At 41.7% G+C, this 27,694-nt stretch overlaps 2 protein-coding genes across 5 annotated transcripts; both read left to right on the top strand.

Moving 5' to 3' along the window:
- The first annotated feature begins 221 nt into the window (after positions 1-221).
- Positions 222-21,898, top strand: trappc10 (trafficking protein particle complex subunit 10). Of its 4 annotated transcripts, none has more exons than XM_026144767.2 (23): positions 222-379; positions 5,069-5,150; positions 6,151-6,286; positions 9,776-9,975; positions 10,734-10,929; positions 11,051-11,162; positions 11,303-11,550; positions 11,661-11,807; positions 13,229-13,343; positions 13,650-13,726; positions 13,931-14,022; positions 14,533-14,673; positions 15,090-15,199; positions 15,307-15,839; positions 15,928-16,069; positions 16,407-16,565; positions 16,884-17,113; positions 17,558-17,658; positions 17,792-17,915; positions 18,263-18,427; positions 18,658-18,838; positions 19,310-19,504; positions 20,127-21,898. In XM_026144767.2, the coding sequence occupies exons 1-23, from the start codon at positions 319-321 to the stop codon at positions 20,372-20,374; spliced, it is 3,795 nt and encodes a 1,264-aa protein (XP_026000552.1). In that variant the 5' UTR covers positions 222-318; the 3' UTR covers positions 20,375-21,898. The 4 variants fall into 4 exon arrangements, with proteins under 4 accessions (XP_026000552.1, XP_080146490.1, XP_080146488.1 ...); XM_080290364.1 differs by having other exon boundaries at positions 17,558-17,662; positions 17,796-17,915; XM_080290362.1 differs by lacking the exon at positions 222-379 and having other exon boundaries at positions 4,717-5,150.
- A 2,758-nt stretch (positions 21,899-24,656) lies between these two features.
- On the top strand, positions 24,657-26,938 carry LOC113007929 (protein DVR-1-like). Its single transcript, XM_026144995.2, has 2 exons — positions 24,657-25,055; positions 25,823-26,938. The coding sequence occupies exons 1-2, from the start codon at positions 24,779-24,781 to the stop codon at positions 26,674-26,676; spliced, it is 1,131 nt and encodes a 376-aa protein (XP_026000780.2). The 5' UTR covers positions 24,657-24,778; the 3' UTR covers positions 26,677-26,938.
- Positions 26,939-27,694: the final 756 nt, after the last annotated feature.

Genomic DNA, 27,694 nt, shown 5'->3' with positions numbered 1-27,694 from the left:
ATGAAAAACAAAGAAGAGGACCAGAAACCGCAACGGAGTTTTCCAATCCTCATCCTCATAATTTTAGAACACACGCACATCTTTAAATTGGTGCACAGCACACCACAGAAAAATGCTGGCTTCCTGACAAACCTGTCATTTATATCCCCCATGCGAAAAGCGCCTGCTGGCCCTTTAATTACGCACGGCTTACGTACTTCCCGGAAGCGCAGTGGGGACACAGGCCCCATCGATTCAACACAACTGCATACATAAGCACTTACTAATAATAAAGCACTGTTTGTATGTCATTTTCATGGAGTGCTATCGCTAACACATATGGCGGGTCAAGAGGAAAAGCCAATCATCTATACCATGGAAAACAAGCCGATTGTAACATGTGAGTGTTTGTTAAACGGAGACGTTCACTCTTTTATTTTTTATGGTCTTGACAGCTAGCCCTGCTAGCTGCATTCATTAGCTTATTTTGGCTAAGCTAGCTGTCACCCTTACAATAACCAATTTGTAGTCGCTGCTTATGTGTATAGCAATTGGGGATGGCTTATTTCCAAACTGTTAGGCTGTAATATTTTTAGACGTGCATACTGCGCCGTGTTCGTGTTAAATGTTCTCAGGAAAGACGGTCTCTTAGCTAGCTGCACTGATTAACAGGCCCAGCTAACGATAGAACGTCACGGACAGGTGCTGCAGTTTTAGTGGGGTATCATATTGTTCCTTGCTATACAGCCACAGTTTTCCCTGTCGGGACCTCGAAAAGTAGCTGCCACAGTGAAGAGTGAGAGCTGGGCTCGGTTTGCCATTCATAAATCCCGTGGAGTGTGGTAGAAGCTTCATTGGTGGGGTTATTATTTTAGGGAGCGACAATGGTGGTGGGTGCCAGCTTCATCTGATTTCGCAGTATGTATGTTTCGCAAGTATAAGAGTAGATAGAGGCTCTAGGAAATGGGACTATGAATGAAAATCATTGGTGGCGCACTTTGACGTTCAGACATTGGGGTTCACAAGCGAAATCGCAGGTAGATCTCAGAGTGTGGATATAGTGGTCCCTTGTCGTTCCATACGGGTTATCGTGTGTCCTACACTAGACGGTTGCATTCTGTAGTAATAGGTCCTTTTACAGATATAAAATATGAAGTTAAGGCCTTAGAGATTGTAATGCTCTTAACAGTAAATGTAATATGAAATGAAAATGACACCCTACTGTTGCAGGATTTATTGTCAGGGTTTCTGTGTAAATTACTTACTGTCTCAAGTTGGATACTGAAAACGCAGTTTGTGTGTCGTTTGTGTGATTGTAATTGTGCATAAGTGGAGACCTCGGGTTACACTCTGGTTTACTCTGGCCGTGTGATCATTGATTTACACAGAGCTTATGCCACTCAAATAGTGTGTGGTTGTGTTCTTGATGATAGCAGAATTAACATATGATGAAACATTGATTCGCTCAGCAACATTTAGCGATGAGGAGGGATACATCAGAGTATGTCTATGTAGTAGATGAGCAGCAATGTGCCAAGTGTGTGAGAGCAGCTAACCCAATGCAAGGATCATCAGTTTGCTTTGCAGCTTCAATAGCAGCTTTTGTGAACATCCAAAGTTCATTATTGTTTGCATTGCACTGGGTATATCAAGAACTGTTGAGCTAACACAAACAACTGCAGTATCCCAGTGTGGGTGATAAAATGCTGAACTTCAACAGTTAAATATGGCGCTTTCAGATTAGAACAACAAATCTGAATTGTTTGTGCTAAATTGACCAAATTACAGAGTATACAGGAAGACATGAACTGTTAGAATGACCAGTTCACATTTTGTCACTGTGATGACGGTACAGGCACATTATTGAAGTCGTACAGATTTTAGTATTTGATACAATAGTTAGGTTAACCTCTTTGTGTCCTCAGTGCTTTGAATTTTGTTTTTCACTTGGTATTTATTTTGGTTTTATTTGGGCAGAGGCAACAAAACCTTTTTAGTTAGTTTTAATGACTGAAACTGTTTGATAAAGCTTAGGAAAAGATCTAAAAGAAAAAAAATATTAACGCTGGATGTGGAAAAGTGAAGTTTAAATAGTGTGTTTAAAAGCGATTTAAGGAGTGCTTTTGCAAATGTACCTCACTCAGTGTATTAGGCACTTATGCAAAGGAAACGGCAGAATTGACTGATATTTGTGGCACTGTTAGGGTGAACAAGATCCACATGCATATGTTCTGGTGTGGTCAGAATGTGGAGGGTATGGTGATACATGAACCAGTTCTCCACCTGCTGCCAGTGGTGGTTAGACTGGTCCTCCTGTTCACACCCCGCAGAAAAAGCAGTAACTATTATCCCCATCTCTAGTCTGATGGACAACTGCTGGCGACATCGAGGACTGCCACAAAAGAGTCAAATTGACCTGACGTTGAGGTTGAAGTGCTGACCTTTTGGGATATTTGGTTACATTTTGTTTCATAAACCATGTGGTTTCCTTTTACTTTTCAAGTGTATTCAAAGAAAACATGGTTTCACACTGGTTCACTGGCTGTGGCCTGTTTGCAGTGTAGCTTTAAACAAGTGCTAGTCACTGTTCATCAAAACCCACACATCTACCTTGAATGACAGCTTGATAATTTCTAAAATTGGACACCATTGTTCTGCAGGAGTGGTGACTCTACCAGTCCGCGCTGGTAAAAGTGGATTCACGGAGTGTAGGAGGCATATGGAAGAGGAGCCTTAAATTAAAAGCTGCATGTCTGAACCATTATGTCATAGTCACAGTCACAACTCTTTTTGTAGTTTTCTACCCTGGTCTGTATCAAAGCAGTATCAGCAGGAGTGAGAGGGACTCTTTTATTTATTTATTTATTTTTTGTAATCGCAGGTGGGGCGTGAACAACGAGTCATGTAGCAAAAGAAATCAGATGTTTGTTTTTCCAATAGCAATGGCTGATTCTGGCTCTGTGTAGGGCAGTGCACTGTGATAACAGGTGCTGATGCATGCGTGTTTTTGCACTTTTATTTTTGCATTGCTGATCATGTGCTCTATTATAGCAACTGGCACTGCATAGAAAAATAGACTGTTTAACTCAAATCCCTGGCTTTAGGTATGTGCTTTCTTTACTACCAGTGATTGATCTGTAGTTTTTTCTGCTTTCTGTCAGTTGAATCTTTTACGGATGTTGAGCCATGTGTGGGAATATAATGACTGCGACTGTGAAGGCTAGTCCAGACTGTATTTACAGATGACACCGTGATGAAAGAAAGGATTGACAGTGTTAAACTTTGGTTGTGTAAATATCTTAGCTTGAGTAGCTCTGTCTTTAGAATAAAAGTGAATGTGCTTTGTAATGAATTCTTTTTTCTTTTACTTTTTGTTTAATGATAAGCTGTAGATGGCTAGAAATCTCTGTCACAACAGTAGCACTTGTGCTAGGACATAGCAATCAGTTACAATACAAGGGTATTTCTATTGCTTTTTGGAAGCATGCGTTTGCTGTGCAGAAAAGAGAGAAGTAGGGGTTTAAAAAAATCTATTTGTGCTCCTAATATTGTGTAGTTTAATAGTCTAGTCTGGAGCTGTGTACAGTTGCCTCCTGGACAGCTTTAAATATAAAAAAAGAAGTAGAAATCCCAAGAATGATGTTGTGGAAGCAGAGGAGGCTTTATTCTGGAAACCTTGACATCATTTAGACCCAGAGGGCTGTTAAACAGGAGGCAGCAGATATAGAAGAAGAGTGCAGTGCAGGAGGTTGATGCTGCCAGACTAGCCCGACGAAAACTTTGACAACATTTTCCCTAAATTAAAGTGTCATCACAGCTTGACTGTCTTTGCATCTGGTGAGGTTTTATTGCAGATTCTGAAGGTGTTTAGAGTTAAAAACCATTTGTCACATTGTGCAGTGATTGTTTACTCCATTTCTGATATTTTCATACAAAAAAGAATTCACTTTGCATTTTGTTCCCAATTCTTATTTTTTTCGGTCAATGTTGTGTGTTCACATCAAAGTGGCGTTGGCAGCATCTGACAAGGAGGTGTTTGATGAATCATGTGACTTTTCTACCACCCAGAATGATCCCTATGACAGGTACAACAGAAATGTTATCAAGTTGTTCAGAACAGAAATATAACAGTAAAATGCAAGACTGTTGTAAAAAAGGAAGAAAAGATGAAATCCAGATTTTAGTTCCAGTTAATAAGTTTATCCTTAAGCGCGCTCTCAGCGCTGCTGTTGGTGGCTGCATATTAGAGCGCTGAAACTTTAAACTGGACCAGTTTAAACATTAAAGATTACAGGCTGATAAAGGAGACGTGGAAATCACTTCAGTTTGTCGGAGATCAAAGTGAAATTAAGTTGATTTATTGAGCAGGTGTTCTTGATGTGTGTTCCGTGTTCTAGTAACTGCATTTAGTTTTTATTCTCAGATGCAGAGTCTGTGCTGTTTAAGGGTTTGAGAGTAAAGGTTAAACACAGAGACAGAATTCAGACTTTATACAAGCACATTTGATACGGGCGGCAAGCACAGTGTAGGTGTCCTGTTTTAGGATCAGATATTAATGCTTGTTGTACACTGATTATTGTAAAATTGTTTGCTGCCAACAGAAAACAAGAATCAAAGAATAAAGCATCTAAACATCTATATTATTGATTATTGATTCTAATCAGGGAAACATAAAGATATTACACCCTTGTACTGTTCCCACCCAGGGAGCATCCAGGAATAGTGACGCTATTTTCTGCGGAGAAGGTTGGTTGATTTCATACTTGTTGATCTCTAATCTGGAACAGGTTGGGTCACATCATAGGTTACCTTGGCCATTTACCCTAATAAGAAGTGAATCATCTTCGTAGAACAGAAAATGAAAGATTAACCCTGAAGTTACCTGGATAAGGCCTCTGCTCACTCTGTTTTAACTCAGGTGTGACATCCTTTTATGCTGGTCGGGGAAACTGTTATTGTCAAGAAGACATGAGAAAAACAATTTTTTTTAACAACAATATTCCATTACCACCCCTTGAACTATTGCATTTTTTTTTTTTTTGCGATGACCTAATTTTTAACCCACCTTGTCTTCCTGTTTTTGTCTCAGGTGCTGGAGATCAGGCCTTGTTTACTTCTCTTTATACCTCATTGGCTCAACAGCTTCCCAGAGAGCCAATGGAGTGGAGGAGGTGAGTTTGTTTTTCTTCTTCTTTCAAATTTCACAGGTCAGTGTTTCACCAACAACACAATACATTTGTATTACATTTATTGATCACACAGAAAAACCTCAGGAGCAGAGCACAATGAGAGACGTTCTAGAGGAAGCAAAGGTGTAAAGAATTAAAAGAGGAAGTAGGAGGTCCGTTCATCACAAACCATAAATGACATTTACAGGTGCAGCTAAACTGCAGTAAAGACAAAAACTGGTTGATTTGGCTGAGCATGAAGTGTAGCAACAGAAAAACACAAGGTTAGACATTAACGTGATCTCAGAGGTGTACTTAGTAATATTGGATGGTTTATTATTAATCGCCAGAGTTGCCTTAATGACTGGAATACTGATAATGTAATTCTCTCTGAGACATGATGTTTCATTTGAAAGCAAAGTGAATATTGTTGTGTATTAAAAATATTATGAGCTGGCATAGCAAGCAGAGCTTCTGATGGTCTTTTCTGAGCTGTTATCTGCACTGCGTGGATATAACACTTCAGGGTTTTGTTATCGTTATGACTTCGGCCAGAATCAGTTTATCCATCTGTTTGTGGTGACGGTAACCACATTGAGTGAAGATGGGCGGCTTTTTACATCCTTGATCTAATTTTCCCATTTTGTTATAACAGGAAGTTAACAAAGCAGCATTTATCTTCATCCAACAGAAAACACATCAACAATTCTGAGGACAAAATGGAAACTTGCGTGTAGTAATACCATTTCTAAGATACTGCTTCTGTTTCCTCCTGATATATTTGAAAAGACAGTGTGAGGTACATATTACATCAGTAAGACAGATTCTACTGGTGATACAGTTAAAGATATGATGCTCTGTCTTCATGGATATTTTAGAGTTTATTAGGTTGGGTTTATGGCAAAAGAATCCATTCGATAGAAAGATGACATTTTGTGCTATAAACTGTAGTCATTGTAAACTTGTGTTTGTATACTGATGCTCTGCTTTCATTTTTGTGCAGGACTTATGGCCGTGCACCAAAAATGATCCTCCTTGAAGCTAATTTTGTCCAGTTTAAAGAGGAGTTGCTCCCAAAGGAGGGCAACAAGGCTCTTCTCACCTTCCCCTTCCTCCACATCTACTGGACTGACTGCTGTGTGAGTACAAAGCACACACAGATACACAATCTTATTTCGCTCTGCTTGTCAGATCAGGTTGAGCATGTATTCTCTAGCCTGTCTTTGGGGGGGTCCTTAGGTTGATTCAAAGCTCCATAAACTCGCCTTTATCAAATAGCTGTCTGACAGAGAGATAAAGACTTGGTGCTGTTCAAGAGAAATTTGGAAAGGTGTTGGCACATTTTGTACAGGAAGTGAGAGTAGTCGAGTCGTAATAAAGCAGAGTTTGTTTAATCCATGCGTGTTTAAAGATGGATGTGACTGCCTGGATGAGTGTTGTGTTTATACTTTTATGCTCACTGTTCATCCCCTTTCGCATGATGCTGTGCAACAAAACTGATGTTGCATCTTCTGGCATAAGCTGCTGCTTTTGTGTTGCTTCTGCCGGTCACGCACATCACTATTTTTATAACGTAGCGTACTGTTCTACTGCACTTGAGTTGTGTTGAAGACGTGAGCATACAATTGTGTATCAGTACAGAAGTTAGACCGACATGACACTTGGTCTTATGTCTTTGCTTCTGGTTTTCACTTATTGTCTTCGTATGTCAGTGCTGATGTGGCGGTATTCCACACCTGTCGTTCAGGTGAATATTGCAGCTCTGGGTCTTAACTGCGAGTTAAAATAGAAGTGGCTATGTGATCACGTTACCAGCAGTTTGTGAAGAAACCAATGCAGCGGGAACACTTTCAAAGGTGGGTCTTTTTAAAAGAGGTGAAAGGTGGCTGAGTGCAAGATATGGAAATGTGACGTCCATCAAGGCTGACAGGCACATGTATGTTGTTTTCCATATAAACACAAAGCTTTGAACAACCCATCATCAAGTGTATCTCGTTTGCAGAGCCTTTCTCAGCAATTATCTGTTATTACACGGATGGCTTTCGCTCATCCGCAGCCAGGCTAAACTGAACTTGACAAAAGCAAAAGCAGATGGGAGAAAAACAAGAGAAGCAGGAACCTGCTGCTGGTGCTGACTGAGCAGTTGGTTAGTTTAAGGAAGTGCAGTCATCAGCTCATGACTCATGACATTTCCTAAGGACTGTGGGTGTAGTATACCTGCATTAAAGACTGCCTTTGTAAAACTTGAATGCTTTCTTATTTGTAAAAGCAAGCAAACCAATGCCTCCTTGACAAACAGCTTTGCAAAGTGTGTGTGAGTTTAGTCCCATCTTTATTCAAGAGCAAGGTCTTTTGATTTGAGAGCATTTCTTAATTCCGTGTCCCAGAACTGTAGTGGTTTTCCTCAAAGCGTCATGCTTGCAAAGGTGCTCAGCTCTTAATGAAAAGTTGAATAATGTATGTGATATTCAACTTGCTGCTGTCCAAGCACACGCACACACCACATGAATGGAATTGCTTAATTTGTTTAAGTAAAGAAACAAAGGCTTTTTAAACCCCAAGGTGCTTCTTTTGCAGTTTCCTTGAGTCACTTTGTCACTATTAGTACAGAAACCAAACACAGAAGCAGTACACTTTCAAAAGCTTATTTTGTTTGCTTGTTTGTTTGTTTGAAAGAAGAACTAAGTTCTAACAAGTGAAACAAAGCTGAATATGGAGGTAATGAGGATGCTGGCTAAGTACTGCGTGTCCTCCTGCACATTAGACATCTGCATTTTGTAAGCGAGTAATGTAAAATGCAGGCTTTACTTTGCGGCTTAAATAAAATTGTTCACACTCAGCTTGTGGGATGACAAAACTGCCAAGCAATTAGCCGACTGTTGGAGGCAGTGCCATTCTTGTCTAGTGAGGTCAGCCTCTTCAGTCACAGGACTGTCAGGCTGAAGTAATCTGCCACTATAATTGAAAAGGGAATATATGGGAATCCCATAGCTACATTTTAAAAGAAAGAAAACCTTTTTTATTTATTTATAAATGAATAAAACATCATAAAGATGAAGTTATTTTCTGGTAACTTGTGTCACTTTAGGACAACTAGGTCCTGACTGACTAAAAGTTAACTTCCAAAACATTGTGTAATACCAGGACTTCAGTTTTTTCTTTCTGGCGGGTGACTGTTATATAATAACTGACTAATCATATTATAGCCCACCTCTTCTCATTTCCAGCCAATTTAAAACAAACACCACCCTCGAGCGGGATTCATTTAGAGCAAGCCACTTGGCAAATCCCAGTCACAACACCACATCAGTACCCCACAGATACAGAGGTTTAGTTATTGTCAATATGAACTCGCTGGCCAGCATTCTTTCTGTAGTTTCAGTTTCCTGATATGCTTTGATGTTGAAATATTCTCACTGGGTACAAAATGCTCTTAAAGAGGAAGCATGTTTTTCTTCATTTGCTCTTTAGTTACAATCTGATGAGTTAAAATTTTATTGATCCTGATTATGTAAAGTACAGCTGTAATAAAATTAATATGTTTGTACTGCTGTGGTGTGGTGTTGGCAAAAAATTGGCCAACGTCTAGGATGGAATAAACCGCAGGTATATAGTGCACTGTGATGATACTCAAGCCAAAACATGTGCAAAGAAATGAGCTATTTGCAGTTGTGTGGATGTTGTATATTTCCCAGGTACACCTTGCTAATACTCTGGAATATTGGCATGATAGTGTCACACAGTTGCTGCAGATTTGTTGGCTGCCGTGATGCGAATCTCCCGTTCCATCCACATCCCAAAGGTGCTCTATTGGATTGAGATCTGGTGACTGTGGAGTGAACAAATTGTAAAGTTCCAAAACCAGTTCAAGTTTTGTGACCTGGTGTGCTATCCTGTTGCAAGCATCAGAAGACTGTACAGTGTGCTTACATAGGGATAGAGATGGTTGGCAACAATACTCAGGCAGCCTGTGGCATTTACACAATGATTAGGGGCCCAAAGTGTTTCAGAAGACACCCCCCACACCGTTATACCATTACCAGCCTAAACAAAGCAGGACGGATCTGTGTTTTTGTGTTGTTGCCACAGACTAGTATCTGAATCTTGGCAACAATCGAGACTCAGCAGACCAGGCAGCATTTTTCCAGTCGTCTATTTTCTAGTCTCTCTAAGCAAACTGCTTTCCATACCATGATTTTAATAAGTGGTTATTTGAGTTACTCTGTGGCTATTCTATTCAGCCCTCTAGCATCAACCAGAGAGCCCACTTTCACTAGGTTCACTACCATGCCTCATTCAACATCACTGAAGTCACCTTTCTTCCCTATTGTGATGCTTCAGCAGGTTGTCTTGACCGTGTCTAAATGTATTGAGTTGCTGCCATGTGATTGGCTGAGTAGTTATTTCCATTAACAAGCAGTTGAACAGGCATATGTGCATATATACCACTATGCAAAAAGGTAATTAATTGCATTATAAAAATGAAATAACTTGAACTAAATCACATCAATGTCTGGGTTGATGACTAATTGTTTTTAAACCAGCACCAGTTTTCTTTCATATTTTGGCAGCCAGTACTAAGTCTTCATAAAATGCCTGACTAAGCAAAATGATGTGCTTTATTGTAGGATACAGAAATGTATAAGAGCTCCGTGAAGGAGGACATGATGCGCTGGCAGAACAGCCTGAGGACCCACGGCTCATCAGACTGGGTCATCATTGTGGTGGAGACCAATGATACCAAGAAGAAGAACAAGACAAACATCCTGCCTCGCTCATCCATTGTGGACAAGATCCGCAGTGACTTCTGCAACAAGCAGAGTGACAGGTTAGCAGGCTCCTCCTGTCTAAACAAACTCATTTGGATGAAATTAGAAAGACGTGACGATGTGTAACACACTGACTCCCTTTACAATGCTTTATTAGTCCCAAGTTTCTTCTTTTTCTGGAGTAACTGTCAAAGGTAATTGTTCTACAGAGTAATTTGAAATGTGATGTGTAAGTCTGAAATGATTATTTGATTTTTGTAACGATTGTTTGATGTTATGTTTCTGAAAAACGTCATGAGAGCCTTTCTTTTTATCCCAAAACACACAGTTTGTGAATCTCTAGCGGTGGGTAGTGATGAATGCAGAGCGTGATGCAGTCTAGGGAGAGAAAGTGTACTATAAGTTATTTCTACACTTACAATGTACAAAACAGATGTAAATGTGCTCGATGTTAGAATTTAGAGACATTCTCTGAAAGTCTATCGTAGAGGTTCTCTAGATGCTGCAGTTTACTGATTTCCAAAGGGATGACATGAAGAGTCTGAGTTGAAATTTTAACTTTTACAAATGCCAATTTTAGCTGAACTATTAGGATGATTTTCACAATTAGAAACCCACAGACTGCTTTATGTTTTAATTATTTTATTCACTTAATTTAAAAACATTTTCACTTTTATTTAAAAAAGTGAAATAATAGTAATTCATTGCTTTCTTTCACATGTTGTCTCAAAGCAGTTTCTGTAATCAGTGCTTGCTAAATCTAAGCTGCCTTGTGGATTGAATCTTCCTTATGAAAGACTTTTGTCTTTTCATCCAGGTGTGTAGTTCTGTCTGATCCTCTGAAGGACTCATCTCGATCTCAGGAATCCTGGAATTCCTTGCTGCTAAAGCTGCGAACTCTCCTCCTCATGTCCTTCACCAAGAACCTGGGCCGCTTCGAAGATGAAATGCGCACACTACGAGAGAAGCGCACCCAGCCGGGCTGGAGCTTCTGTGAATACTTCATGGTCCAGGTACATGGAAAGAAGCGCCAGAATGTAGGCCTGTGTGTTATCCTGTCCTTGAACTCTGTCCTAGAAGGTTACAGGAACCAAGTGTTGATTTCCAGTTTTGTCTTATATGTGTGTCGTGCAGGAGGAGCTGGCCTTTGTTTTTGAAATGCTGCAGCAGTTTGAGGACGCCTTGGTCCAGTATGATGAGCTGGATGCTCTTTTTACCCAGTATGTCCTTAACTTTGGAGCGGGAGGTACGTAATCACCTCATTATTATGCTTTTGTTTCAGTTTGTCTCTGTTAATTAAAAGAAACACTGTTTGCATTTTTGTTTCCATTTTCAAAGGTACGCGCTAGTTTTGTTTTTGGTCATGCTAATCCGTTTCTTTCACAGATACTGCTAACTGGCTCGGCTCCTTCTGCGCCCCAGTGCGTAACTGGAGTGGCTTGTTGCTTCGGCGACCCATTGACATGGAGAAGAGGGACAGCATCCAGCGTGGAGAGGCCAGTCTCTTAGACCTGAGAAGCTACCTGTTCTCTCGTCAGTGCACTTTACTAATCTTCCTCCAGAGACCCTGGGAGGTCACGCAGAGAGCGCTGGAGCTGCTCCACAACTGTGTACAGGAGCTCCGCCTGCTGGAGGTAATAAACACAGATCGTACCATTTCTAATGGTACGAGTGGCCTTTCATCCTCTCTTTCTACAAAATGTACTTCATTACTTATCTTAAAATGCTTTCTTATGTTACTCAGGTGCAGGTCCTTGAGGGAGCCCTGGACTGTTGGGTGTTTCTCAGCTGCTTGGAGGTTCTGCACAGGATCGAGGGCTGCTGTGATCCAGCCCAGTTAGCTGCAAACTGCTCCCATACTGTTGGTCTCTGGGCGTATGCTACAGACAAGGTACCACACACAAAATAAAAAAACAAAACAAAAGTCTTGCTTTTTTTAAGCTTGGGCTTTAATAACTTAAGGAACCCATTAGCAGCACCTTTAAGCTTCCAACAGATCTGTTGGACCTTACCCCTCAGCCCTAAAAAAGGCTGAAGGGGTAAGGTCGCCAGCCTACGGGGCAGCAGGTTTTTAAATGCAGTAGCTCACAAATGCTTCAAATGGATACCATAGGTGTATCTGCTAGGAGGCTGAGGTAGGGCTGCCACAAACAATTATTTTGATAGTCGACTAGTCACCGATTATTTTTGCGATTAGTCGACTAATCAGATCATCATCCATTGGACGTAAAATGTACAGCTTATTGCACCAGCAGCATCTGCTCTTATATAACTATCATTAGCTTACAGCTTTAAGTGTTTAAGGTATGTGCTAACTAAAAATAAAGACAAGATGATAGTTTATTAAATTTTAATGAAATTTGCAGATTGTTTCTGTGAAATTTAATAAACTCCTTGCTATCTAAAATATAACAGGACACCGGAGTATATTCTCGAGCATCTCACACTTCTGATAATCAATTGTCTGCTTGACTTTATTCAGCTGTGTAAAAACTATAACTTTAATCTCAGCCAAACCGATTTACTCAGGAACAAATAAAACACTAAAAAAGCCAAACAATAACATTTTTAAATTATCTAAGTGACTCATATTTCGTGTTTAACCTGAGTAGCGAAAGACGGCGGTGGGTTTGAAAATGATTTGCCGGGAGTCCGGTGTTCTCACGGCTCTAGTGACCTAGCCCCCGGCTCGCTATCGAGCTAGTGGGTAACAGACGTCTCCGAAAACGTCGGAGCGCTTTTGAAAATATGTGATGTCTTGATAAACTGAGCAGATGTTTGAGGTTTACACAGCTACATTCTCGCCTGAAAATATGTTAAACGTTTATTTTGTGACCCAGAAAGAATAATAAGAGTAACATTAAAACTAACTAGCTGCCACCATTGTTGGAAACTGAGCAGGGCGCTATGGATTCTGGGACACAGCTACTTCTTCTTCTTCGGGGTTTAACGGCAGCTGGCATCCTTGTACATGCAGTGCTGCCATCTTCTGTTCTTATTCCTGCGTCTTTTGGGATCTTACAAAGCCTCAAACAACGCATCGAATATTTAAATTAGTCGTCGACGTAATCGTGACTAGTCGACTAATCGTGGCAGCCCTAGTAGGAGGCCATCGCCCCTGCCAATAGTTTCTACATACAAGAGCACTAAAAAGGTTACTTGTCTGTATTTTTCCAAAACTGCTTTGCAGTCCATTTCTGTCGAATGAAGAAATGCGCTTAACCTTTTATGTAATAATTTAAACACCAAGAAGTAGGTATTATGAACATAAAATGGCCTTTTTCCAATGAGTGTTCTCTCTGCGTTCTGCAGCTGAAGTCTCTGGGGGAACTCTGTGGCTTAGTGTCAAAAAATGGACCCAATTCTGAGGACCTGAACAGGACTGTAGATCTGCTGGCTGGGCTCGGGGACGAGAGGCCTGAGACTGGTAAGTTTTCACATTCTACCTTTGCTGGGCAGTAATGACCACCTGATTTATTTATTTATTTTTTCAGTTTGTCACTTTTTTTAAGATTAAAAGTACAGGCTGTTCCCAAAAACATGGCTATTAGTTGTAGTCTCTGCAGTGCAGCACACACAGGCACAGTGCCTCTTTGATCTATGGCAGCTCTCTTAAGTCACCATGGTGTGCCTGAACCCTCAGGGTTAGACTTTACTCTTCACTGCCTCTCTTATTTGAAAGGGAATAAATAACCACATGTGTTTTTAAAATCTCCTTTGTCTTCCTCCACAGTCAACAGTTTGCAGAGCCCGTACAAAAAGCTGAAAGAAGCTTTGTCGTCTGTCGAAGCTTTTGAAAGGCACTATCTTGTAAGCCACACATATTGCCACAGTTTGATATTTTATTTCATTGGTTTACTAAGAAGGAAGTTAAGACGCATTCTTTCAACTGTTATCCAATTTTTTTTTTAATCATCATTTTTTTAATGATGTAATGTCCTGAAAGCTTCAGCAGCAACAGCTCATTTGATGATCTTTCTCTTCTACCACCTTGTTGGCTCCTTCTTGCATCAGGAACTTTCTCATGCTGCTATGGAAATGTACCAGGCCATCGGCCGGCTTCGGTCTGCCAGACTGGTGGGAAAAAGTCTGGCTGAGTTCTACATGTAAGGAAGAGTTAAGCTGTTGGTTTAATTAGGGTATAGGCAGGTCTGTTTGAGTTTTTCAGGTTGATTAGGCTTCTACTATAGAACTGTTTCCCAATTAGAGCCTATGAATACCCACACAGGACTGAAGATAATTGAGAGGAATTAAGTGACATTAATTATATTGAGCATAACTATATGAGGTCTAACTTAATAGTCAAAAACCAAATACTTATGATGCCAGAAATAGGCTGTCCATCTGCTACTGGCTCATATTTGATGTCATGCCAGCCAATAGAGAATAAGTGAGTGGGCAGTATTTGCATGCAATTTCATACATTATAACCTGCAAAATAACTTTATCAGTGTACAAAAGGAAAAAAAGAAAAGAATTTCTTCACAAATATATAAAAATCTATGATGATGACAATAATAATAATAATAATGATGATGATGATGATGATCTCTATCATTTTCTATAATGAAGAGGAACAAGATGATTTGTTTATATGTCTTTTTTATGTAACACAGGAGGAAGGGAGATCCTGAGCGGGCGGAAACCTTCTTACAGGAAGCTCTGAAGTCATACGTGTCAGAGGGGTGGAGCCTCCCTGTGACTCACACCAGGAGACAGGTTGCTGAGTGTCAGAAGCTGCTGAGCAAAACTGAAGAGTATCCTTCAGAGCCATGAGACTAATTAATGGGCAAATATTAAAACATCACAGTGGTGCCAAGATTTAACATTACTTCACAGTACTAAACACTGAAGCACATTTATTACTTTCCTACTTTCCTATTCATAAAAATGGTTGCACTGGTCAAAGTTAGTACTTTAAAAATATGTCCTTTAGTTTCTTTATAATATAAAGTCGGTTGTTATGGCATCAAAATATTTACATGACCTTCTATAAGTTAGTCTAGTATTGTCATCAGTCAGGGTTAAAATAGGCTGAGCCGCTGATGATGTGAAACCTTGTCTGGTTCGGTTTGGCCTTGAAGGTAAAGTAGGGGTTCCTGCTTTGTTCTTCCAAAAGTTGTTTTTGAAGTAGTGAAATGAATTATTTGGTTTCCTTTACAACCCCCCACAGCTACTTACAAACCAGTGCTTTGTTGGCTGGTGATGTAAATCTGACGACGGACGAGAGGAAACACTTTTGTCAGGAAATTCTGAGCTTTACTGGCAAGTCTGGAGACCAGTGTAAGCACTTCTGTTTAACTCCCAATCAGCTGGAATCCACGTTGTATTTATAATTTACAAAAATGTGCACATCATTAACGTGCTTTTTTTCTTCTTCTTGCTCTCAGCTCACAAAGTTACCCTCAGCATGGGTGTGTTTGCACAGCTCACGCAGTTAAAGTTCCATCCAGCAGCAGCCTCGGTGCACTCTGGAGCTGTCCTGCAGGTGGAGCTCACTCTGCGGTGCTTGATGCCCGTGTCGGTGCGCATCCAGCAACTAGTCGCCAGCATTCACTTTGAGGTGGATCATGGAGGGACTCATGGGAGGTCAAAGGGAGCTCAGAGACGAACGCACCCAGGGACAGTAGTGTTTAGACAGAGTAACTCATCAGCGGGTCCTCCATCCTCCGCAGGCGCCGGGCCTTCATTAGAGCTGGATGAGATTCAGGACAGGAGTCCTTCGGACAATTCTCTCAACTCTACAGGAGTGATATGTAAAAACACTCACCTGCTCATGCGTCGTCATGACAGCAACTCACCCCCAGACACGCCTAACTGTATCAGCCCCCCTACTGTTGGAATTAAGGAAGGAGCCCAAATGCTGAAGGTGCAGGATGTAACATTAGAGCCTGGGAACAACAGCATCACGTTCACGGCACCAGTAAGATGCGACCTTCCTTCGGTCATAAAATGTCTCTTTAACTTTTCCCCCCTCACACTCTCATTTGTCCCTCTGGTTTACATTGTAGAGTGGACAGCCAGGTACTTACACACTTCGTCAGCTGTGTGCCACAGTCGGTGAGGTGCAGTTTATCCTGCCTCATATCTACCCGTCGGCCCAATATGAAGTCTATTCTCAGGAGCCCCAGCTCACCGTGGAGCCTCTCTCAGGTCTGAATACTTTTTTTGATTAAAATCAGATTCTTCATGTCTGGGGCTGTTGTGTTTGTTACACTTGGAGTTTATTTGCAGCTTTATTAGCTTAAATTCTCTAATAGTTTTCTGTAATTATGACCATATAAGCATAAAGAGTTTGAGGTTGATAAATTCTAATAAATGATTAGTTCAGAAAAATACTTTAACTTTTTTAATTTTAACAGCTCAATAGCTTAAAAAAAGTTAAATAAGTTTTACCAGCTCGTTTGAGCTGATCAGACTATAAATATTCCACTTACCCATAAGCCAGCGCAGCATGTGTGCGTCACTGTAGTTGTGTCTGTGTTTTCAGAGCCACTGTTAGCTGGTCTGCCTCAGAAGGTGAAGTTTACTCTGCTGACGGGTCACTACACTGTGAAGAAAGGAGATGCCCTGCAGCTCAGCAACACAGAAACAATGCCCATCCTGCCCTCCACCAGCTGCACCGCCCGAATCAGTAGCCCTACTTCTGGTCAGTAACTACACTGAATATAAGAAATGATTCTTTTAAGATAGTCATTTGGAGCAGTGATCTTTCCTGACAGTCCACTTTACGGCTGTCATTCTTTCCATGCCAAACTGCTTAGATTATCTCACCTGTTATTTGAGTGATGTCGTCTGAACTATATGGATCTCCACTGTGCTGCTGTGTGGGTGGGTGGGGTTTGCACAGAATCTTGGTGTTCATGTTTCGGTTCAGAACTGAGTTGTGCCCATAAACAAACAAACTCATAGATACGGAGCTCTAAGCTTCACGCGGCCATCTTTTCTGTCCCCCTCTTGTGTTCAGAGTTGGTGGGTGAAAGCACTTTGTCCATTCAGTCGTCTGAAAAGGTGACGAGCATCAGCCTTCCTCCGGCCCCTCCCTACCACACTCTGGAGTTTCAGCTGGAGGTTTTGTGCATAATCCCGTCCGGGGCTGACCGGCCCGCCAATGAGAGGCTGACTAATGGGGAGGTCCGCCATCGACCACGGAGCTACAGTCATCCCGACACACCGATGACCGCCATCGATCAGAGGGTGAGACACAAGACATGTTTCTGTGGGGGAGATGTGAGTGACGAAGCATGCTACATATCACTGGTTTTCAAGCTGTGGGTGGTACCTGTGTATAGTGTGGATTATGTTTTCTAGTGATCAATCGATCAGTTGTCCATAAGATGATTAATGACTAATATTCTAATAAATGTTTTAAGTTATCGTGAGGGTTTGCTACTTTAATGCTTTCACATTAGAATTGATGTTTTTGTGTGGTGAAGGTTTTATACTTGATATTTGATGACCTCACTTTGGGCCCAGAGATATTGTAGTTTTGTTTTTCTTTCTTTTTTAAGATAAACAATTGACTATTTTAAATAGTTAGCTGACATAAATTGTAAAGAATATGATTGTTAGTCATCAACCAAATACATATTTGCCAGATAGCTGATAGTCTGAGAAACGTAAACTTGTGTGTGTACACAGATGTCTATCGACTGTCCGTGGTCGATCTACTCCACACTGCTTGCCCTTACCTTCTACATCCCTTTCAAGACCAAACACTCTTTGCTTTCTGCTGGTAACAGGCAAGTCTCTTCCTCTTTTTAATTAGTTTTTATTGTTGGGAAAGATGAAAGTTTAGATTTAACTTATTAACAGTCTTTACCACTACCTTTCCAAACCTGTCTGACCTGTGACCTGTTGGACGTGATCCCACAGGAAGTACATCCAGGTGTGTGTGCAGAATGTGTCAGATGTTAACTTTGCGCTGGCAGAAGTGAAGCTGACAGAGAAGCAGCACGCATCGCTGGAGCTCCAGTCTCTTAACACTAAAACACAACAGGTGAGCAGAAAGGGGTAAAAAGCCTAACAAACATCTTCCTTTATTTTAAATAATGACACCAGTTTTAAAATATGGTGAATGCCTTCTGTAATATTTTGGGTTAAAGATGGCTTTATAGGCTGTGTGCACTGTTTTGCTTATTTTATACTTGATTTTGCATTTTGGTGTTAATTTGTCTGGAAACCTCTTGTCATTGTGGACGGAGCCCCAGAGTGTTTTCAGATTCCTTTTACATCAGGATAGACAATGTCATAATACATTTTCCATCTTAGATGTCGATTAGAAACATCAGAGCTACATCATCCATGGACTCGCACTGATGTCTGGTGTGTATTTTGTGTGTCTAGCTTCTGTGCTGTAAGCACAGTGTGTTCTGCTTGTGGGAGGTGAGGTGGAAGGACGACCTGCCCTCCTGTCTCCAGTGTGTTTTCTCTGCCAACTTTTCTCCGCTCAGCCAAGACATTTCTGCCTACAAACCTTTCCACTACCAGTTCCAGCTTGAGAGAGTCACTGTAAGTCCACTTAAACTCCAGATTTAGGTCCTTTTCATCTAAATGCGTAAGTGAAGCAGTGATTGTGTTGTCAGAACGTTAAATATCAAGACTTTTAAAACATCTGAGCAAATTCTGTTTGCAAGTGGCTACTTTGTATGGATGGCTCATTGTAGGAGTTTAGTTGCAGTTAAGTTAGCCATTATCATTAACTCTCCCACCCACTGATAACCTCTAATTCATGTCATCAGACATTGTACAGCGTGAAAGCAGAAATCTTCCCTCCTGCTGGTGAGCAGCGCTGCCGCTCTGGCGTCCTCTGTGGACTTGAGGTGTGTATAACACGACTGACTGAACCAGCAGAGGGAGAGATTGCAGAGGACAGCAAGACTGAGACCGATGGCCCCAAAACCACCAAGCTCATGTATGAAGGTATGCTATCAGCTCCCCTTTCTGTCTTTTTTTTTTCTTCTTTTTAATTAAATCAGATTTTTAGTTGACCGGTCAGTTATTTGAGAGGAATATTTGGCTGAAGAATATAAAAATGGCATTAATTTCACACAACACTCAACGTAGAAATGCTGGTGCCTAAAATCAGCTGCTTGCCAAAAACTGTAGTTCTGTAAGAGTTAATATCACTTTTCACAAATACCAAGATATTAGCTGAAGCGGTGGATTTATCACTTTATAGATCGACTTGCTTTTGTTCAGATGTGCATATGTATAAGAGCCAGGCACTCCAAGCAAAACCATCTCTTCAAACTATTCTTCAGACTCCTTTTTGCACATGGCCAGACACAAACAAGGCAAAATAATTTAAGGCAACAAATAGTCTGTTTGATTTTGTTTGATTTCGATAATGTGAAACAATTTTAATAGTTGTGTTTGCATGCATGTCCACAGTGGCTGACAGCAGCAGTAACTGGGCGGTGTGTGGGAAGAGTTCAGGGATGGTGCTCATGCCAATGACGGCCAACGCCACCCACAAAGTCCAGATCGAGGTGATGCCTCTGTTTGCTGGACACCTTCCCTTCCCCAAGATCAAAGTGCTGAAGTACCTGCCTCACACTGCAGCAGTGGCCATTCAGCCAGACCCCGGTGAGACCTGCTAAACCTTCAAGCCTTTGTAGATGTTTATTCATAAGGGAAGTTCAGAGTGTGTAGCAGCACAGCTTATTAGTTACTCAGCCTCACTAGTTAGGAGTTGCTTTGTTTGTTCCATGCAGTTGCTCAGGTTGTGCTTTATTTACCTTAGAATTACCTTTGTGTTGTGTGACGCCACAATGCAGAACATTGTGTGGATTGGTGACGCCCTCTGGTGATTCCTGTGGGGTTTTTCAGAAGGTGCTCCTAAGTTTGAATATGACAGTCCATGCCGCCTTGTATTTGACCACCGTTAGTGTGTCACCACTCACACCAGTGTCATTAGCATAGTTTCATCATTTTAACATAAAAGCAGCATCACATTAAAATGTAGCAAATGATTGCAGTGGAACCGTGTTTTCATTCACACTGAAAAGGAGAGGATTCATTTTTTTCATTTTTATTTTTTTTTATTTTTTTAATAGATTTGTGTTTTACACACTCTGTTTGATCTGCTGGCCTGTTAGCAGTTCATCCCCAGATCTTAGAAATAACGTTCCGGTACAAAATGCTTTTCTTCTTCTTCTTATTTGTCATTTGGACAATCAGTAACTTGTTTATTCCTTGGCGCTTTCAGACAGTTGCGTGGAGAACGACAGCCTATCCCTGCTGGACAAGACGCTGGATGATCAGGGAGACACAGCAAGCATCCGCAGCCGGGGTAGCGTCCACTCTGTGGGCAGCGGCGACCAGCAGCAGAAAGGCGTGGCCATGCCACGACTCGAGCCTTTCAGCCCTGGACAGGTGTTCAACCACAGCCATGCATGCCAGGTCCTGGTGCTGCCAGCTACTGACGACCACATCATGGAGGTCAATGCCACATGACCCTGGTGACAGCGTCACCAACAACCTTCACGTAGGACTGAACCTGTGGCCTGGATGGACTCTACTGAGATTGTTTTAAATCTGGGACGACTCGGGTCCATGAGTCCATTTCTGCGGCTGCAGGTTGTCGGTATGGACTCACTCCTAAGCATGAAACCCACTGCAGACGTTACGGACTAGCCAGTGAAGAGCCAATGACATCTGCTGATTAAGTTTAAATAAAGATTTTTCTTTGCCATACTTTGTACATAGCTCATTGAATGGATTTATAGGTATAAATATATATATATAAATAAATAAATATATATATATATACGGACTGATCAGTGAGATCGGTGCCTGTCGTACTATTTCGAACTGAAGAAGGAAAAAAACACTCCTGATTGTCCCGTGATGCACCAAAGCCCTAGATGTGTGTACGCCTTGACCATCTACTCAAGTACTGTAACAACTGAGTGTGTCCAGCTGTTGTGTGCCTCTTCAGTAGTCATCTTTTTTTTTTTTTTTAATATTTGAGATTTTTGCTTGTTTTTGAGTCATTGAACTCTGATGTGTCTTTGGAGACGTATCTTATAATCCCAACAGACTCCTTTGTCCTAGTACTGAGGTAAATAATAATAATCTCCCAAGTTTACTACATGATTTCAGCATGATAAAGGTCAGTCCAGCACACATGAGGCACCAAAAATGAAAGTGTAGAGCTATTATTGAAAATGACCAACGCACCATCTGTGCTGATGCAAAGAAGTAGTAAAAAACAAATCGAATCTAAAATAACCCGGGTTACCTGTTCAAATGTCTGAACGTGTTGCTCTTCTTTCCATAGTATAGATTAAATGTGCTGCACAGGATTCTAAGTACAGGCTTTAGTATTTCTACTCTTGGGTATAAAGATCTTTAAAATGTTCACGTCTCCAAAAATGCACATAGATGTGCTAAAGAACTTCTATTTATTTTTAACAAAGACAAAGCCTTATGTTTTCTGACTCAAACGAAAACATAAGAATGAAACTCTCAAATATAAACCCGGCAATGACACGAAAGGCTCCGATTGTAGTGGTGTGTGTGTGTGTGTGTGTGTGCGCGCGCGTGTGTGTTGCATTTCTGTTCCGCTGTAGCTCTGTGTCCATGGACGTGATCAGATGAGACTTTTACACGAGGATCAGCCAGTGCACATTGTCAGTGCATTGTTTATATACTGGGTGTGTATATTTATTGTGTGCGTGCGTGTGTGTGTGCGTGCCAAATCCATGTCCGAGCTATGCACACATACCGGTGATGTCGAATGGATGAGTGAAATAAGCCGCTGTTAGATTTATTCATACATTTGTTTGAAAGGATGAACTCTAGCTACTTCTACCCCCGCCCTCCTCCACCCTTGTCCTCCTCTGTGGTGCATGCGCACACAGCGCGACTACAGCCTCCTGCTCCTCTTTGACCACTGTACATACTTATGTGTAAATAATGATTCAAAGGAAAATCATCTTTGATTGCCAACTATATTAAAAAAAACACTGGGATCTCCTTGGATGTCTGTTTTCTATAATATCATGTTAGCAAGAAAATGGGTTGAAAGATTGACGAGGCAACTGATTGACTTGTGTTGATATTTGTGCAGCATGAAAAACACAACAGGGTTTCTTATGGCCTGGTATGAACAGGGAATCCTCACTTGCTGACCTCGGTGTAAGAAATGATTCACAATGTATCAGTTTACAAGTCAAAAATATGCTTTTCCCAAATGTTCCATGTTGACTGTTGTTATTAATCAAGTGATTTTTGTGGAGGGAAAAAAGTTTGTTTTTGGTTTCTTACTAAGAATTTATTGAAAGTACAAAAAGATGCAAAATGAGTTTTAGTAAAAGTAAGAATGGAATGGAGGGAGGTGTAACAGTGAAGCTGTAAGGAGCAGAGGCAGTGAAAGTGGATGAGTTTAAATACCCCAGGTCAACTATCGGAAGCAATGGACAATGAAGAGAGTCCTGGTGGCTGAGTTGAAGATGTTCAGATTTTCGTCATTTGTGACCAAAATGGGCAAAGACTGAGAATGAGTACATGAGAGGGGATGACTCTGATTGAGCAGATTGAAGACAAATTTAAAGACGAGGTGGATAGTAGATTTACCAGGGGGATGTAGACCAGCGGTCCCCAACCCCCGGTCCACGGGCCGGTTTGGTACCGCGCCGCAAGAGTTGAGGCTAGGGTGTGAAAAAATTTTTTTTATCGGTTTTTAGCGTTATTTTTATTAAATCATTTTTACTGTTAACTCTGTTTCCCTGGGTCTTTTCCCACATGTTATGAATACATTTTCTTTTTTTTGGTACTGGTTTTATTTTGTTGAATTTATCCGCAACACCTTAAAGGCCGGTCTGTGAAAATTTTGCTGGAAATAAACCAGTCCGAGGTGCAAAAAAGGTTGGGGACCACTGATGAAGAGGGTAAACGAGGACATGCAGATGGTTTCTGCGACAGAAGAGGTTGCTGGGGTTAAAGTGACAGGTGATCAGCTGTGTAACCTCTAAAAGCAGTTGCTGTATGAAGATGATCCATGTCCCACCAGCCGTGCCTCTGCTTTGAGTCCTGCTCTGCAGTTTGAGAACCGTTTATTTAAGGGCAACACTGGCCTGCAAACACTGAGCCGGATACTTTAAACATGGCCAAAGTTTCAATTAATAATATAAATATATTAAAAGTACTGATTGTGAGCCAAAGGTTTACAGAGAATACACTGATCACTTGAATACCAAAGTGATTTTCTGCTTTTATTACAAGCTGATGTCAATGAGGACATGGACAAGTGGAGGACAAAAAGAGTGGCAGACCTAAAAAAATATCCACAGCAGATTAATAGGACCTGAAAGCCACATCCTTAGGAATTCGGAAACAATCCAGCAAAGGAAACGGGAGAAGAAGCTGGGGTATCCCAAATAACACAAGAACTGGGGTGAAAATCCGTGACAATAGGTACAGAGGAGTTCAGGAGAGAGGTGCAACTGTGAGTGTCTGCAGCCAAATGTAAAACACGGTGGCGGCTCAGTCATGGTTTGGGGCTGCATTTCCACCAGTGGTGTTGAAATCTTGTCAAAATTTATGAAATTACAAATGCAGAAATACGAAGTACCATTAGGTTTGGATCCACCATGCAAAACTATCTGACTGGGACTGGCTTCAGTTTTCAGCATGTTACTGATCCCTGAGCTGCAACATTACTGAAGCAGTGTGGAATCATCTTGACAGAGAACAGGACAAAAGGCAGCCAACATCAAGAAGCCTGGAGAACTATTCCTGAAGATGCTTAAAAAAACACTGACGTATGAGACCTCAGGAAGTCTAAGAATAAAGGTGATCATACCAAATATTGACGTTCAAACTCCATTTCTGTATTTCCATTCATGTATGTGTACATTTCAATAAAATCACTGCATCTGTTTCGTCTTTTCATAGCAGATTAATAAGAAGAACCACTCTGAGGGTTCACAGAGGGAACATAATATATTTAAAATGAGAATATGTTGGAATGTTTTCTTCTCATGAACAATTTTATCACTTCAGTTCTGTAAGAAGTCTTTATATGAAGCAGAAGTCAGTCGCATTATGAGAGATCATGAGAAGTTCATACCCTCAACGGGCGCTAGATGGCGCGATCGTCTCACCCTTTGAGCACAATTCAGCTTAAACGCTGTTGAATAAACTGGCCTGTTACTGCTGTGCCTTCTTATCTGGCAGACACATCCCGGTGTTACCAGTGTTTTCACTGAGATAAAGCCTCTGTTTGACATCACCGCACTGGCGCAGTAAAAGACCTCTCACAGGGTGGCCGGGTCATCCTCCAAGAGAGTCCCCTGGGGGCCCAGAATTCATTGTTGAGCTTATATTGACCTCCGTTTACAGTGAGGTTCGACTCACAGATCATATAAAACAAGACACACACATCAAGACTTTTAAAACTCGGTTTTTAAAAGAGACCAACAATGACAGAAGAGGGGACTTGAGGATTGAGATGATCATGTTTCTGGAAGCTTCTGCATTCAACATGTATTGGTGTTTAAAAAAACAATCACCTGTAAGTCGAATTACCTGGTGAATTTGACTCAGGGAGAAAGTGAGTCTGAGCCTATAAACAGGATGGAGGATATAATAAAAGCTGATTTTACAGTGTAAACAGCGCGATGTTTCCAGACTGCTTGGTGACTTCATTCAGGAATGTCATTGTTATTTCAAGGGACCTGTCCTGAGCTCAGCCCTCCTCCCCCGAGCTCAGCCCCCCGCCCCCGCTTATCTTCGCCCGCTTCTCATTAACATGATTACGCAGCTGCGCGCCGGGATCTCTGTGAGGTTAAACTAAAGGTTACAGGTGAAGAAGCTCTGGAGCTGCCGAGTCCAAAATCAACCGAAAGTCCGGGCATGGCTCCTGTGTTGCTGCTGGCGGTGTGTTTTCTCGGCGCGTGTGCCCTTTCACCCGTGGAGGACACAAACAGGCAGGAGCAGCTCCTCCTGAGGTCCCTAGGGCTCTCCGAGAGGCCGAGGCCTGCAGGGAGCCTCCAGCCCCGACGCCATGTCCCCTCCGCTCTCTGGGGGATGTTCCGGAGGGCCGAGAAGCTCCAGGCTCTGGAGAGCCAGCCCTGCACGGTGTCCGAGTATGGAGTCCGCGGCAACATCGTCAGATACGTCCAAGACCAAGGTAGCTACTTGGAGAAGCTGATGTTAGTCAAAACATAGGATGCTGGAGCACTAGAACTATCGATACGAACGCTGGTATTGGTTGATCGATACTTTGTTTTAAGTTTATTATGTAGCCCACTGACACTATGAAAAATGTCTGAAACCTTTGTGTTGACTGTCACGTGTAATTGATTTAAAGCCTATTAAGAGATTTAATATCGAACATCGTCCATGGCTGTCAGCCTGTCAGTGTGCAGTATGCTGCCAGAGGAGGATGCAGTGCTGCTGATGGCTGAGATCACAACAGTGAGTGTTTGTGTGAGTGTCAGGGATAGTTATGTTTACCCCAAAGACTCAGCGGTGGCACGAACTCGTTATTTAGATTTACATTTTGAAAGAAAAATGATGAAAAAACCGATGGAAATATTGATTTGCTCTGATATAATTTACTAACATTCCTTCCAGGTTTGCTTTCAGAACTCCCCCCTATTTAAGCCTTAAAAAAGCATATCTGGCCTTTTATAGCCAATAGCCAAGCTATATTTCATGTCTCTGCAAAGCTAGGCACATATTTATTCATTAAAGCTGATTCAGATACAAAAGGTGAAATAGTTACAAGCATTTCATGCTGGTAAGAGACAGAAGCTGTAATTTATTGAAGCGAAGACTGAGCTCCGTTGCATAAACAAAATGCACATTCTTTGCTCTGACTTGTACTCTTCTCTTGACTCCTGGAAAAACTGTAAGTTCCTTGTTAATCTTGCTGTCTTGGCGGATGTTTTGCAGGCAGGATGGTGTCTGGCTGGAGCAGCAGCTGTCAGGCTTGCCTGGAGAAGCATCTTTTCTTCAACATGTCCATCCTGCAGCCTGTGGAGATGCTATCTCTGGCTCAGCTGGAAATCAAGCTCCACTGGAAGCCCCTCAGTCCCGTGCAGCTGCTGCAAGGGTCCCAGGCCATTAGTGCCTCTCTTTATAAAGTGATCCGATCGACTTTGAAGGGAACTAATCCTAAGGCGAACCGCAGACTCCTGCTGTCCCAGTCGGTCCAGCTGCAGCCCGAGTCCACCTCCATCACCATGGATCTCACAGCGGTGGCAGAGAGCTGGCGCAAACCAGGGTCTAACTACGGCTTAAATTTAGAGTTGCTCCCTCTCGGACCAGACCCGGAAGAGTTCTTTCCGTTTTACCCCGGTAACTCCCTGCCGCTGGAAAAAGACTTCACCTTCCCGTTGGTTCAGGCCTCACTAGTGGCTGTGTCCCTCAACCCAAATCGGTGTCGGTCCAGACAGAGGAGAAGCGCCATCCACATCCCCGTGACACCCAGCAATGTGTGTAAAGCTCGCCGCCTCTACATCAGTTTTAAAGATGTCGGCTGGCAGGACTGGGTCATCGCCCCGCAGGGCTTCATGGCCAACTACTGCCACGGGGAGTGTCCGTTCCCGCTCAGTGAGAGCCTGAACGGCACCAACCATGCCATCCTGCAGACCCTGGTGCATTCCTTGGATCCAGAGAACACGCCACAGCCCTGCTGCGTCCCCATCCGTCTCTCCTCGATCTCCATGCTCTACTACGACAACAATGACAATGTGGTGCTTCAGCATTACCAGGACATGGTGGTGGATGAATGCGGGTGTCGCTGAAGATGCTGGACACTTCTGATTGGCCTCCGGTCAGCAGATATTATCCTCTGATTCATTCAGCTGCTTTGTCCAGTGATGCGAGTCTAGAATTGTTGTTACTGCAATTTTTTAAAATGATTGTTTTTCAATATGTAATGGAATATGTTTGCAGACAGTAATTTTTAAAGAATTTAACCTATTTGCTCTTATTGAAAGCTCTTGTTTGTCTTTTGTTTGAAGTCTAATGAAATAAAATTAGGAATTTAGTGTTTTTCAGTTTTAACAATGGCTTAAGTGGTCTGTTACACATCGCTTGCAATACTGGGCGGCATCGATCCAACAGCATTTTCTGAGTCCAAGACCTAAAAGTGAGTTAAGTTTGCTGATTTTGAAGTTACAATCTCAAGTTTTGTTTAACTAAAAGCAGATTTTAAGAACTATTTTGCTTTTAATTAGGTGTATTTGATTTAAAATGACAAAAATCAAGATCTTAGTGCTAAATCTTTGACAGAAATATAAATGATGAACAACAACAACAAAAAAAAATCAGACAACTACACTGATGTTCAAAGAGCAGCTCAGTCCTTACACATCTTTAGAGCTTCCCTGTGGTTTAAATGTTTGCAAAGATCATCCACTCCTTTATCTGCTTCAATGGGAAATAAACTCTTATCTCACCTTCTTGCCTGATAACAGCCCCCCCCCTCCCTCAACCAGGGAGCCAAACCGCTGGGGTTGCCATGACGACAGCCAGGAGAGGCTGACGGGTTGGAGTAATTAGTGAGAGATACAGAGAGTTTGTGGTGTGAAGAAGAAGCCTGGCGAGCAGATTCTGTCTTCCAGAATGTTCTTCTGATGCTCTCACTGGGTTTTGGTGATGTTTGTTTTATACAGCAGGTTTTCTTCAAATCTTTAAAAGGCTTGAAGACTTTTTTTTCCCCCCCCTCTTCCAGTGTTCCCGTGTAACGAATCAATGAAAGCACTAGAATATTATACCAACAACAATACATTAAAGGATGATATAAAAGAGGCTACACAT

Source organism: Astatotilapia calliptera, chromosome 16 (genome assembly GCF_964374335.1).
Source record: "Astatotilapia calliptera chromosome 16, fAstCal68.1, whole genome shotgun sequence".
Taxonomy (NCBI): domain Eukaryota; kingdom Metazoa; phylum Chordata; class Actinopteri; order Cichliformes; family Cichlidae; genus Astatotilapia; species Astatotilapia calliptera.
The sequence above is the reverse complement of the archived record's forward strand: the minus strand, read 5'-3'. Positions and strand labels throughout refer to the sequence as shown.

Bases quoted from the DNA above. Each gene is read 5' to 3' on its own strand.
- trappc10 (XM_080290362.1), top strand. From the start codon at position 4,948: ATGAGAAAAACAATTTTTTTTAACAACAATATTCCATTACCACCCCTT. The intron at 13,344-13,649 runs GTAAGTTTTCAC...CTTCCTCCACAG, and splicing joins GGACGAGAGGCCTGAGACTG to TCAACAGTTTGCAGAGCCCG. The intron at 19,505-20,126 runs GTGAGACCTGCT...TGGCGCTTTCAG, and splicing joins GGCCATTCAGCCAGACCCCG to ACAGTTGCGTGGAGAACGAC.
- LOC113007929 (XM_026144995.2), top strand. From the start codon at position 24,779: ATGGCTCCTGTGTTGCTGCTGGCGGTGTGTTTTCTCGGCGCGTGTGCC. The intron at 25,056-25,822 runs GTAGCTACTTGG...GATGTTTTGCAG, and splicing joins CAGATACGTCCAAGACCAAG to GCAGGATGGTGTCTGGCTGG.